Genomic DNA, 13,888 nt, shown 5'->3' with positions numbered 1-13,888 from the left:
AACATTTGTAAGTGCTAAAATATCTTCCATCAGGTGTATATAAAACACAAGTTTAAGTTCTTGAACATATGTTGAATACCATTTGCATTAGATCGTTGTTGAACACCATGTCCTTCTTCTTTAATATAAAGAAGTATGTCAACAACTTCCGGAAATAATTTAACCAAACTTATGATTGTTCTATGATGAGAACCCCATCGTGTATCTCTAGCTCGTGCAAGGGAAACATCTTGGTTTAATCATTTTCCCATCTAAGTTTCACTTGAAGAATTTCTTTTTTCACTCTAGATTTTCTTGCTTCTCGTATCATATCTTTTCGTTTGCAAGAAGCAGAAACTGTATTAACAACCATGGATAGGAATTCATAAAATTCTTTAACACCAATATGTTATTTTGCAGTAGTCACAATCACTAACTGAAGTTGATGAGCAAATCAATGTATGTAATGTGCTGACGGATTATCTCTCAAAATTAAAGCTTTTAACCCATTAAACTTTCCTCGCATGTTGCTTGCACCATCGTAACATTGACCCCTAACATGTTTTAACAACAACAAAAAAACTATAAGATACATCGGATAATCTTTATTAAAGTTTATGTAATAAAAGTATGAAACTTACTACTTACTTGATCTATGCTCAACTGGTTATCTGCTTATAAAGAAACAATGGCTTGTTTTAGAGTTGAAGAAGATGTATCTTTCACATGAACAATTCCAATAAAACTCTCTTTTAACAACTCCGAGTTTATCAACATATCTCACAACTACAGCCAATTGCTCATTAAAGATATGTCACTAGACTCATCTACTAACAACCTAAACACATCGTCTTTAATTTCTTCGCAAATCATTTTGGTTACTTCTTTCGCAAAACATTCGATAATCTCTTTCTGTGTTGATGGAGCCATCAATTTGTTAATCTTTTTTGCATTCCCTAACGTGTGCTTACCAATATCCGAGTTATTGTCACTAATTAACTTTAAAACTGAAAGATACACACCTTTAGAAAGAGATTCTTCGGATTCATTATGACCATGAAATGATAAAGTATTTTCCAAGCAGAATCTAACACTGCGAACAAAACCCATTAATCGAAACTTATTTGCAATCTTTTCTTCCTTACTTTGCTTATTGAGTTTCTCTTGAATGAACCGATTTTGTTTCAACAGATTTTCACATTTTTGCACCGCCTTATTATGAAAACTGTCAACTAACCCAACATGATCTTTTAAAGCATCCGATTTACTCCAATTACCAAAGCCTTCACTTGAAAAAGTATCTCTTCCACCTTGATTACCAACATTTTCTTTAAACAAGTAACAACATAAGCAATATGCTTTGTCTTCTTTATTACTATACTCTAACCAATCAAATTTAAACCATTCTACATTGAATCGTCGTCGGCTACCACTATAGTCTTTGAATGGAAATTTATCACCTCGTGGTTGAAATATCTTTTTAACCAAATATGCTCTTTTTATATCATCATCTATTTAAAGAACAACTTTCAAAAGCATTTAGGATATCCGAAATATCCGAAAAATTATCGGAAATATCCAAAAAGTTATCCAAAGAATCCAAATATTATCGGAAATATCCAAAAAGTTATACGAAGAATACAAAAATTATCCGAAAAATTGAACAAAAATATTCTGAAAATTATCTCAAATATTCAAAAAATCATCCAAAATATGTGGAAAAATTATACGAAAGTTATATATAATATTTATTTATTAACAATTAAAAAATATTTCGGATAGTTCGGATATCCTGCACGTTTTTGTAGCTTGAATTTTGAAAGTTTCACATGAATTAAACACTTGTACACCATGATTAAATTGATTGTACCTCTTAATTTTTTTCTTTTTTTTTAGTAAATTACCATTGTGTCATTGCTATAAGTATTTTAATATAGCATAGATATATTATTTCTTATATATATATATAGGATAGGGGAAGTATAGAATGAAAACCATTTTGAGTTGTGAAAACCCTATGTAACATCATTTTTTTGTTGTTTTTTTGCACACGTAATATATGTTGTAACATTTAATACAAAACATCGAAACATAAAAAAAAATTGTTTTGCTATTTTTAAACATTTTTTTACTAATTTTTTTATATGTTTTCAGGAGAGAGAAAAAGTTATATTAATGTTTACATTTTTTATTAACTTTAATTGTGGACCACATGATTCAATATTTAATTAAAAACATGTGGTTGAGAATGAGTTTCTAGAATTTTTACAACTTAAGTGGTTTTTATTTTAACCTATATATATATATATGGTAGGGATAAATTAAAAACTCTCCTGAGTTTAAAAAACTCTGAAAACCCATCCCTAGCCATTGATTTAACTTCATCCACGGTCCACATTCAAAGTTTGGGTTTTAAAGTGTTTGGACAATAAAATATTTAAGTGAAGTACAATGGAGGTTAGTTTGGGTATAAAAAGATACTCTCTTTCCTCTTACACTGCCTGCCACATTGAAGGTTCAACAACCCATGAATCCATTAAATATTAAAAATAAATCAATCATAAATATGCTCAATATTTATTTGGAGCATATTTTTTTCTTGACCAGATTTGGAGTTCGTAATACTATTTAATTAATTGTTATATTACTTTACTAGTTTGAGACCCGTGTATTACATGGGGATTAATGAAAATTACAATATTTAAACGTTAAACAAATATTTAAACCTTGCAGAGTTGCAAATATTTGTAGTGATATGTCACCTGCATTGTAAAGCTTGCAGAAAGCTCAATATCAACTCACCGAGAATGACATATCAGAAAGCTCAATACCAACCAAGTGTCTCAAACAACTTCAAGTGTCTCAAACAATTCCATCATGTTGGGATGTGTCACCTACATTGTAAAATTAAAAAACTTAATATAACCAAGCAGGTTATTATATGTTGCTGACATAATCAGGTGTTGGATTATATGCATTCTACAACATTGTACCTTTAACAAGTTCTATTCAACATATACCAACACACACATCTAATCATTAACAAGTTCTATTCAACATATACCAACAATTTTATCAAGTATTTTACATTCCATTTTCAATTACATAGTTAAGGAGTATACCTTTAACAGAGAGTGAACTACGGAAGAGAGGCGTAGGTGGCGACGGCAATGGCGCGTACAAAATCGGTGGCTACGGAAGAGAGGCGGCGATGGCGGTGGCGATGAAGGAGGCGACACGGTGGCGATGAAGGAGGATACGGCGGTGGCGATGGCGTAAGTGCTAGGGGAACAGAGGAACAGCAATTGCGATGGCGATGAAGGAGGCCACGGCGGTGGCGATAGCGTAGGTGCTAGCAGAACAGAGGAACGGCGATTGCGATGGCGATGGCGTAGGTGATGGCGTAGATGCTAGCGGGAGAGACGAACTGGAATTAGGGTTGATGAAAACAAAAAAAGAATGAAAAAACTGGATCCTGTTATTTCTATTGAAGCGGGTTGAACCGAATAAGATACCATTTTATGAAAATGGGTTAAAATTAGTTAGAGTGTCTAAGAAGATGACAAGTGGCATCACCTAGTACTTATTTGTTAGAATAAATAGATTTATTATTTATCATGTCTTAAAACAATCATAAATATGCTCAAGATTTATTTTGATTATATTTATTTTTTGAACGGATTTGGAGTTTGTTATACTATTTATAGTAATTATTATATATCTTTATTATTTCTTTATATATATATATATGTATATAGTTTTAATTGAACTAAGATCTTTGAATTTGTTGTTTGTATGTTTTCGTTTAATACAGGCCATCTATTATTACAGAATAGTTAATTTTCATATACTTAACATAATTTATATATTTTGAAATTTAAAAGTTGCATTAATTTACATAATTTAAAAGAGTTTTAATTTACATATTAACGTATTTTAATAAAATTTACATATTTTAAAGTTTAAAATTATATGTTAATTTATACATTTAACATAATTTACATCTTCTAAAAAAATTACATAATTTAAAGCATGTTAATTTACATATTTAACAAACCTTACACATTTTAATAAAATTACATATTTTAAATTTTAAAAATTTATGTAATTTATATATGTTGTATAATTTAAATATTGTAATAAATATTTGATTAATTGTTATATTACTTTGTTTATTATTTATCAAATCTTAAATCAATCATAACTATACTTAAGATTTATTTGGAGTATATATATATTTTTGAACGGATTTAGAGTTTGTTATACTATTTACAGTAATTGTTATATTACTTTATTATTTCTATTTTTTTTTATAATTTTACTTGAACTAAGATATTTTAATTTTTAGTTTTTATAATTTCGTTTAAAATATACATATGATCAAGTAGGCCGTCTATTGTTACACAAAATTTAATTTACATATTTAACATAATTTACATATTTTAAACTTTAAAATTGATGTTAATTTACATAATTTAAAGTTTTTTAATTTACATACTAACATATTTTTAATAAAATTTACATATTTTAATTTGTTAATTTACGCATTTAACATCATTTACATGTTTTTATAAAAAGTTGCATAATTTAAACTATGTTAATTTATATGTTTAACGTAACTTACGAAGTTTAATAAAATTTACGCATTTTATAGGTTATAATTTTTTTTGTTAATTTATATATTTTACATAATTTAATATTTAAATAAAATTTACGTATTTTAGAGTTTAAAAATTTATGTTAATTCATATATTTAACATAATTTAAGGTATGTTATGTTAATTTGCATATTTAAATAAATTACATATTTAATAAAAATTAGATGTTTTAAAAATTAAAAAGTATGCTAGTTTGCATATTTAAACATAATTTATCTATTTAATGTTCAAAAATATATATTCAATTTGCATCTTTTAAAAAAATATGTTTTACAATCAACACGCATAAAACAAATAATATCTTATCAAACACTTAAAAATGTAGACGTGGAAGTATTTAGGCCACACATTGAGTTTCTTGGGTTTTCTTATCTCAAAAGAGTTTTCAAAATATACATTACCTATATGTACAGGGGATGGATTTTGCGAGAAGTCAAGTTACAACGAGAAGTGCGAGAAATCGATCTGGACCATTGATTATGTGTAATCAATGGATTAGAAAAGTTGTGGCAAACTTGTAATTATGAGGATATTAATCTAACAAAATTTTAATGAAAAAGGGTAGTTTGGTATTTGTTTTTTAGACTTTTCAAAGTGAAACTTAAATCATTAATAGTATTTATTTGTTATTATTACTAACTAATTGTTTAATTGTTATTTTTGAATTGATTTTATTAATTAAACTAATGTTAAGCAAATATAATTTTAACCAAATATCGTAATATCTTCAGTCATATTTTTTCAAATGCGTTAAATATTATATGTTGCCTATACAAATTTATGTATTATATACGCATGCATAGTCATGTATTGTGTAGGTGGAATCACGATTGCGTACGTGAAAATTTTACAATTGTAGGTTATTAATATGATTTGCTATTTATTATATGTAGTTTAATGTGAAAAATACAAAAATAATTTATTTTGTACAGTGTGGGGTTTATATATGTACTATTTAAGTGGTATCAAGAACGTGTATGTGATAATTTAACAAGTATAGGTTATTATCATTATCCGTTATTTATCATATATAGTTTAATGTAATAAAAAAGTTTATTTTGTACTGTGTAGGTGTATATATATCGTGTATATGGCATTTCGAATTGTATATATGTAATTTTTATCTATGCAGTTAATACGGAAAAATATCGGATATCGGTCCTGAGATATCGGTTTTCACAGTGATATATCGGTAATTTATGTATATGTATATAATGTTTATTTTATACTTTTTTATGTATGAATATATAAGTTTATGGACCAAGGGGTGGGTTATAGTAGAAATAGATAGTTTTCTAGGAAGAGTAAGAATAAATCTAGGCCCTTGGATCTAGGATCTAGTGGTTGAGATTAGTAGTTTTCAAAATAACAAATAGTTTCCTAGGATTTAGGTAAATAATTCCCTAAATAGGCTAACATAGTTTCCTAACTCTAAATTTTATGTCCTTCTTACTCTTTCTACAAAACTATGTATCTTTATTTTAACCCTTTTCTATGGACCAAATGTAAAATAATGAAGGTAAATGGGGTTAATTGTTAAAATATACAAGTTTATAAATTTTAGGTATTAAATGTAAACTAGTGAAAAAGAGAGGGGTTAAATGATAAAATGCCTAAAGTTTATAAAACCCTAAAACTCCATCGCAATATACATCTTCTTCCTCTTCCAGATTCTGCCGCCTCTCTTTCTTTCTCATTTCCGGCCAGAAGTCATTGGAATTAATAGCCGGAGTTCGCTATTTGATTGATAACATGAGTCAAAGTACGATTGAAGCAACCAGGTAATTGGATTTTGAAAGCCTTTCTAAGTTCTGGATATAAAAATGGCCAAATCGAGATAATCGGCGATATAACCAATATTATTGAGCAAAATATCGGCGATATATCGACCATTATTGCCGATAATATCAGGACTGATATTTTGGACCGATATTTTTCCAAGGCACGATAACCGAAATATCGGCGATATATAACCGATATATCGCCGATATTAACTGCTTAGTTTTTTATCATGTAGGTTCATTTATGTAATGTGTAGGTTCGTAAATGCACTGTGTATATGGTATTTCGAATTGTCTATGTGTAATTTAGTCGTGTGTAGTTTCATTTATGTACTATGTAGGTTAATATATTATTGTGTATGTTTATATATGTACTGTGTATGTGGTATTTCCAATGGTGTATGTGTAATTTTTATCGTATGTTAGTTTATTTAGTATTGTGTAGGTTCGTATATATACTATCTAGGAGGTATTTTGAATTGTGTATTTGTAATTTTATTCATGCGTATGCTCATTTATGTACTATGCAAACTTATCGACGCTATTGAATTTAAGAACTATTATCTGGATAAAGGTATGAAATTCAAATTACGAGAATAAAGAAATGATATTGACAAATCAATAAAATTGAATTTGATAAAATAAAAAAAACACAAGAATTAAATATATGTTGATTTGACTAAAGTTTTAAAAAATATTAAAACAAATTAATTGTAACTTCTTCATACATTATGACCTACAAAATATGAAAAAATACATATTTTACTATAACACCCATGTCATTAAATAAATAATAAAATAAAAGTAAAAATGTGATTGGTTGGATTAATTTCTCGCACTTCTCGCAATAAGAAACACTTCTGAAATGAACCAAATCCTAAATAAATATATATAGGGTAAGGTTAAAATAAAAACCCATTTGAGTTGTGAAAACCCGCGAAAACCCTATGTAACATCGTTTTTTTTACATGTAATATATGTTGTAACATTTAATACAAAACATCGAAACATAAAAAAAAATGTTTTGCTATTTTTTAACATTTTTTACTAATTTTTATATATGTTTTCAGAAGAGAGAAAAAGTTATATTTATGTTTACATTTTTTCTTCACTTTAATTGTGGACCACAAGATTTAAACATTAATTAAAAACATGTGGTTGATAATGGGTTTCTAGAGTTTTCACAACTCGTGGGTTTTCATTTTAACCTTACCCTATATATATATATATAAAACCTTTATATATATATATATAGGGTAAGGTTAAAATGAAAACCCACTTGAGTTTTGAAAACCCACGAAAACCCTATGTAACATCGTTTTTTTTGTTACATGTAATATATGTTGTAACATTTAATACAAAACATCGAAACATCAAAAAAAAAATGTTTTGCTATTTTTTAACATTTTTATACTAATTTTTATACATGTTTTCAGAAGAGAGAAAAAGTTATATTTATATTTATATTTTTTATTAACTTTAATTGTGGACCACAAGATTTAAACATTCATTAAAAACATGTGGTTGAGAATGGGTTTCTAGAGTTTTCACAACTCAAGTGGGTTTTCATTTTATACTTAGCATATATATATATATATAGGGGTAGGTTAACGTACAATAATAGGTTATCGTACATTAGGTACGCGAGCTTTTTGAACGTCGATTTCAATTTCACGCGGTGGCATAATTGTAAACAACTTCAAAACTGACAAAGCTACAGCGTGTGCCCTAAGTGTGAAATTGAAGAACGTATTAAAAGTGTCATCGTTTGGCGCATGGAATTAGGTATATATGTGTTCGTCCCCTTTTCTATCCTCTTCTCTTCTGCCAGAGCTCCGTCGCCGCCACCACCGCTGCAACCTCTGTAAGCCCCTTTTTAAAACTAGAACGTATTAAAACTTTCTTTAAAACTTATTAAAACATATAAAAGGACACCAAAAACGTATTAAAGGTGATTGCAATTCAAAACTTATATTAAGGGTGATTGCAATAGCAACAAAACGTATTAAAAAGAACACCAAAGGTGATTGAAGCTAGAACGTATTAAAAAAATCAACTTTATTTCAACCAGAACGTATTAAAAGAATGTTTTATCAAAACATATAAGAAGAAATCAATTTTATTTCAAACTAGAATGTATTAATACAACGGTTTATCAAAACTTATTTCAAAACGTATTATACGTTTTAATCGTTCAGCTAATAAGTTCCAGCTAATACGCTTTAAACCTTTAAACGTTCAACTAAAACGTTTTTACCTTTAAACGTTCAATACTTCAATGTCAAAAACCCATCATCCAGAACTCAAAATTGATCGATTGAAGCTTCAAATAGATGATTAATTGAATCGATTTCAATTTTAACCGATCGATTGGCTTCAATTTCAATTCAACTAACCAAACCTGTGACGGGTTTTTCTGATGAGTTAATTGTCGACGGCGATGATGGTGACGAAAAGTGTTGATGGCACCGGCGATCGAAAGTGAAAGAGGTGTGTTGATGTCGGCGACTGATGGTGGAGACTGATTGAGGGAGAGGGACGAGCAGATGAGTGTAATTGTGATTTTGGGTTTTGAAAATCTAACGGTTGGAAATGTTGCGTACGTAATGTACGATAAAGGATTATTGTATTCTATCATTTATATACACACACACACACACACACACACACACACACACACCCCTATTGTAATAAAGTAAAATAAATGTGGACACTTGTCATGTTTTGGTTAATTCTCACAATTTTTTCCCTCCAAAACTAATATACCATAATATATGTAATAAATCAATAATTATTCACTTTCCTTTTACACTATATTTATATAATATCTATATAGTTTTATAAATATAAATATTAACATATTATTTTACCACATATTTCAAAATACTTGGTGAATTCCAAAAATTAACAACATATGATGTTTCTCAAATGAAAATTGTTTCGGGTTTTTTGTGGAACTTAAATTTGATTTTATGGGTCAAAAGTTATAAATAGATTGTTTGGTACAAGTTAACTACATTTAGGTCAAAATTTGTTACGGGTCAAAAATGAAAATTTTGAGTATTTTTAAAAGTTTAAGAATGCAAAATAGATTATCATCAAATTTGTTATGGGCTCAAAGTGTTGACTTTAAAATATCAAAAGTATGAAAGTTAGAATTTTAAACACGATTCGGGTTTCAAATTTATTTTTAAGGGCATTTTTTGAAATAATCAAAAGGTTCGGGATTTGGCAAATTTACTATTTTTCACTCAACTATTAAAATTTAAGAAATGATTGCGAACACTTTCGACATGCCACCCCCATGCCTATAAATGCTTCTAACTTTTATCAAATTTGAAATATATATTTATGTCAACATTAATTTTTCCTTCAATGATGATCAGAATGTTGTATGGGAAACGTATCATGTAAAACTATGCTAAAATGATACAAAATATTCACAAAATTGAATGAGTTAACATATTATTTTTATATTGTCATTATGACAAAGTCGAGAAACTTTCTGAAACTTATCAAAATCTTTTTCATGGCGTAACTCAGAAAAGCATAGTTTTTGAAGAACATCCATTGTTACAATCTAATGTTCTACTTTCCTTTGATGGGTGGTAAATTGATAAATATATCAATGAAGGTAACGCTCCTTTTGTATTTAGGCCGAGTAGTTAGAACTACTATCGTATGAGAAGTCTTATTTTCTAAATTGGTTTATAACCAAAATTCTTTCAATTATACATATATGACACAAAGAATGAATTTTTCAATAAAAAGAAGCATTATCGGGTACGTTTTTGCACGGACATTTTTTTTATTAAGTTCATTTAAAAAAATAATTTTGTGATATAAATAAAATCAATTTATGTACACATTGTATATGTATAAGCATAGATGTAATATATTTTTTTTCATATATGTTACGTAATTATTTGTTTTACTTATAATTTTATAATTTGAATTATCCCGTGTGTGACACGTGGTCTAAAACTAGTATATATATATATATATATATATATATATATATATATATATGAAAGTGTATGTTTCATTTAAGACCACTTCAATGTTTAATCCGTAGCCACACAATTAATTGTCCACACTTGTAACGCACAAGACAAGCGAAGACGAAGACTTTCCAAGTCTACTGTTATCTTAATAAAGCAATATACCAGTCACATGCCATCAAATTATATAAAATAACATTAATCAATTATCTAGCCCAAGGATTGATGCTATTCAACCAGTTTACCTTCGGTCTACCATTCTTTTTTATGCTCTTCTACACCCTTACCACCACTGTACATCCATACAGACCCAATGATGTTTTATTTAACTCTTCTTCTTCTTCTTCTTCTTCTTCTTCTTTTACCTACACATTTTGGGTCTCCCAAGGTCCCAAATTCCTCCGTTTACACTTCTATCCAGCCAACTACTCCGATTTTAACGCCGAACACTGTGTCGGATACTCTCTTTTAACCAACTTCAGTGCTTTCTTGACCCTGTCAAAGAATTCCTTATCTATGTGAATGATGGATACCTAAACGTCCCTAACTCATATGCCTTCATCAATGGTACTTTGAGGCTAAAAGCCTGAAGTATGTTGGGATAGTTAGCGGACCTGTTGTTGATAACACCATGGCACTTGAAAATATTTACAGGCTAAACATGGGTGGGAGACAAATACACGTTTACGACGATACCGGCATGTATCGGTCATGGGATCAAGATACTGAATACATACACGGAGAAGCAAATGTGTTAACACTAGCTTATAATAGTCCGATCATGTATAGCAAGGAGACACCCAAATACACCGCACCTGAGCTAGTTTATCAAACGCGACGATGAGGCGGGCAAGTACAATTTGACTTGGATACTTCCGGGTTTTATTACATGCTCCGGCTCCATTTTTGCAACATTATAACAGACTAGAAAAAACCCAGTCAGGTTCTCTTTACAATTTTCATTAATAATCAAACTGCTGAGGAGGAGGTTGATTTATTCAGTTGGACCTGTTTTTAAGGATTACCTTATATATGTCGAGGATCCTAATCACTCCCGAAGCAAGCAAGATCTGTGGGTAGCCATGCGTCCTAAGTTCTGGTCTGAACTATATGGTGATGCTTATTTGAACGGTTTGGAAGTCTTCAAGCTGAGCATGAATAGAAGTCTTGCTAGCCCAAACCCAGAACTTAGTATTAAACCTGCAAAAGGGAACAAAGAGAAAACTCCATGTGTCGTGATAATTGGTTTTTTATTTTAGTTATTCTAGTTGTTTGCATTGGAAGGCGAGTCAAACATTTTGGTGCCGCCGTCTACAGATTACCATCTAAATGCCATCGCTTTTCACTTAAAGAATTGAAAGCTGCTACCAATGACAGTTTTGTCATAGGCAACGGGGGATTTGGTAAGGTGTACAAGGGGTACATGAACAAGGCTCCAACGATTGTTGCAATCAAGCGGCTCGACTCATCATCTAGACAGGGTTTTCAAGAATTCTGTACAGAAATCGAGATGTTGTCAAAACTACGCCATGTCCGACTAGTGTCCCTGATTGGATTCTGTGACGATGAGGGAGAGATGATACTGGTATATGATTACATGGCACATGGGACTCTACGTGAACATCTCTACAACACAAACAACCCTCCTCTGTCATGGAAAACACGTCTCGACATATGCATTGGCGGGTGGACCACTTGCAATAATTCATGGTGATGTCAAGTCCACAAATATCTTATTAGATGACAATTGGGTGGCTAAGTTGTCTGATTTTGGTTTGTCAAAGCTAGGCCACGAAGATCAATTAGAAACACATGCTGATACGGTGGTGAAGGGTAGCTTGGGGTATGTTGACCCTGAATATTGTTGGACACGACAACTCACGAAGAAGTCGGATGTGTACTCATTTGGAGTGGTTCTTCTCGAAGTGTTGTGTGCGAGACCTGTTATTGATGTGGGGTTGAGAGATGAACAAGTGAGTTTGGTAGAATGGGGCAAGATTTGCTATCAAAAGGGAACCTTACAAGAAATCATTGATCCAAAACTGAGTGGTGAGATCGCACCAGAGAGTTTGAGAAAGTTTGAATATGTAACAAGTAAATGTTTGCATGAGGAAGGGAGTGAGCGACCTGCAATGGAGGAGGTAGTTTGGCGACTAGAGTTTTCATTACAATTACAAGAAGATGGTGAGAAAACGAGTACTGACAGGATGACAAAAAATCAAGAACTTAAGTGTGAATAAGACCTAGCAAAATTAGTTTCGGTTTATACAATGCAACCACAACATGTTAGTTAACGTCAAGAAATATGATCCGGTGATAAGAGAAAGGTAGTAAAAAGGTGGTTTTCTTTCTTCTCTTGTTTCTTGTCGACGAAGATTGCAAAGAAAAAGACTAAGTGTGTTTCTGTTCGATTGAATAAATAAGATGAATTGTTAAACAAGGGAATACTTCTAAAATAGCCATTTTAATCAAATCATTTTCAACTTTAGACATGTTTATGGAAAAAAATACTCAAAATAGCCATAGTCTTCCGGATCTGACAAAATCACAATACTCTTCAAAGGATTAGTTGAGCCTATAACAGAAGAGTGGAAGGTCTGATGGAATATTAAATTTTGTGGATATAAGTATTATAATAGATTTCTGATGGAAGTAATTTAAGCTAATACTTTTAAATTTTGATAGAATTCATCCGTAGGCTGGACAGTCTCAGTACCTTGTGCGGGGCTCGCTAACCCCGGGAGCCCATAATTTTTAATTTTTTTATATATATTTCATAAAATATGCTTGATTGTTTGAAATTTTAGCTTAACTATTTTTGTATTTTGTATGTTTATTACGCTTATCGTTCTATTACTAACTAGATTATAAGAGGGAGTTCAACTAGATTATAAGAGGGAGTTCCCCCCCCCCCCCCCCCCCCACCCCCAAACTAGTGTTTGTGTAAAAACTATTTGCCACATTGGTGTTCTTTGAAAATTAATTACCAAATTAGTGTTTTTCAGAGCCGGTTGGTGGTATAGGCAACGTAGGCGACCGGCCGGGGCACTTAATTTTCAGGGGCACAATATATATATATGGAAAACAAATATGTATATTTAATGTTTTACCCTAATTGTACAATAACTAACTTGGTATAGGTGGCAAACGAGTATGACTCCCAACCAAAAGGTTGTAGGTTTTTGTCTCACAAGAGACATTTTAAGCTTATTTTCACACAAAAAGATTTTTACACAACCTAAATCATAATCAAGTAAGCCAATCTAAATTTTAATTTTTTAAACCAAATAAAAAACCATTTAACTAAATTTTTTTTCATATATTATTTTGTTACTCGTTAGGGTCTACAGTTCTTTTTATTTTCAGTTCGACCGAGACATATAAATTCTCGAGAATGGCCATAGTGTTTTTCATTTACCGCCTTTTACCTTTCAACTAACATATTAGAGTCTTTTTAGTTTTTCTATTT

General features: G+C 30.3%; 1 protein-coding gene and 1 pseudogene across 1 annotated transcript; one reads left to right on the top strand and one right to left on the bottom strand.

Annotated features, from left to right (window-relative positions):
- Positions 1–765: 765 nt before the first annotated feature.
- Positions 766–3,074, bottom strand: LOC143571767 (uncharacterized). Its single transcript, XM_077057107.1, has 2 exons — positions 3,044–3,074; positions 766–1,490 (listed from the first exon to the last, which is right to left on the bottom strand). The coding sequence occupies exons 1-2, from the start codon at positions 3,072–3,074 to the stop codon at positions 766–768; spliced, it is 756 nt and encodes a 251-aa protein (XP_076913222.1).
- Positions 3,075–11,050: 7,976 nt separating this feature from the next.
- Positions 11,051–12,659, top strand: LOC143571766 (receptor-like protein kinase FERONIA pseudogene; annotated as a pseudogene).
- Positions 12,660–13,888: the final 1,229 nt, after the last annotated feature.

This window comes from Bidens hawaiensis, unplaced genomic scaffold, assembly GCF_021521415.1.
Source record: "Bidens hawaiensis isolate Kalapana, Puna unplaced genomic scaffold, B.hawaiensis_p1.1 tig00025571_1, whole genome shotgun sequence".
Taxonomy (NCBI): Eukaryota; Viridiplantae; Streptophyta; class Magnoliopsida; order Asterales; family Asteraceae; genus Bidens; species Bidens hawaiensis.
The sequence above is the reverse complement of the archived record's forward strand: the minus strand, read 5'-3'. Positions and strand labels throughout refer to the sequence as shown.

What these genes read in the sequence shown, in the direction of transcription:
- LOC143571767 (XM_077057107.1), bottom strand. Translation starts at nt 3,074, where the DNA reads ATGGAATGTAAAATACTTGATAAAATTGTTG. An exon ending in AATACTTGATAAAATTGTTG is followed by an intron (nt 1,491 to 3,043) that starts GTATATGTTGAA and finishes TTCTTTAAATAG; the next exon opens with ATGATGATATAAAAAGAGCA.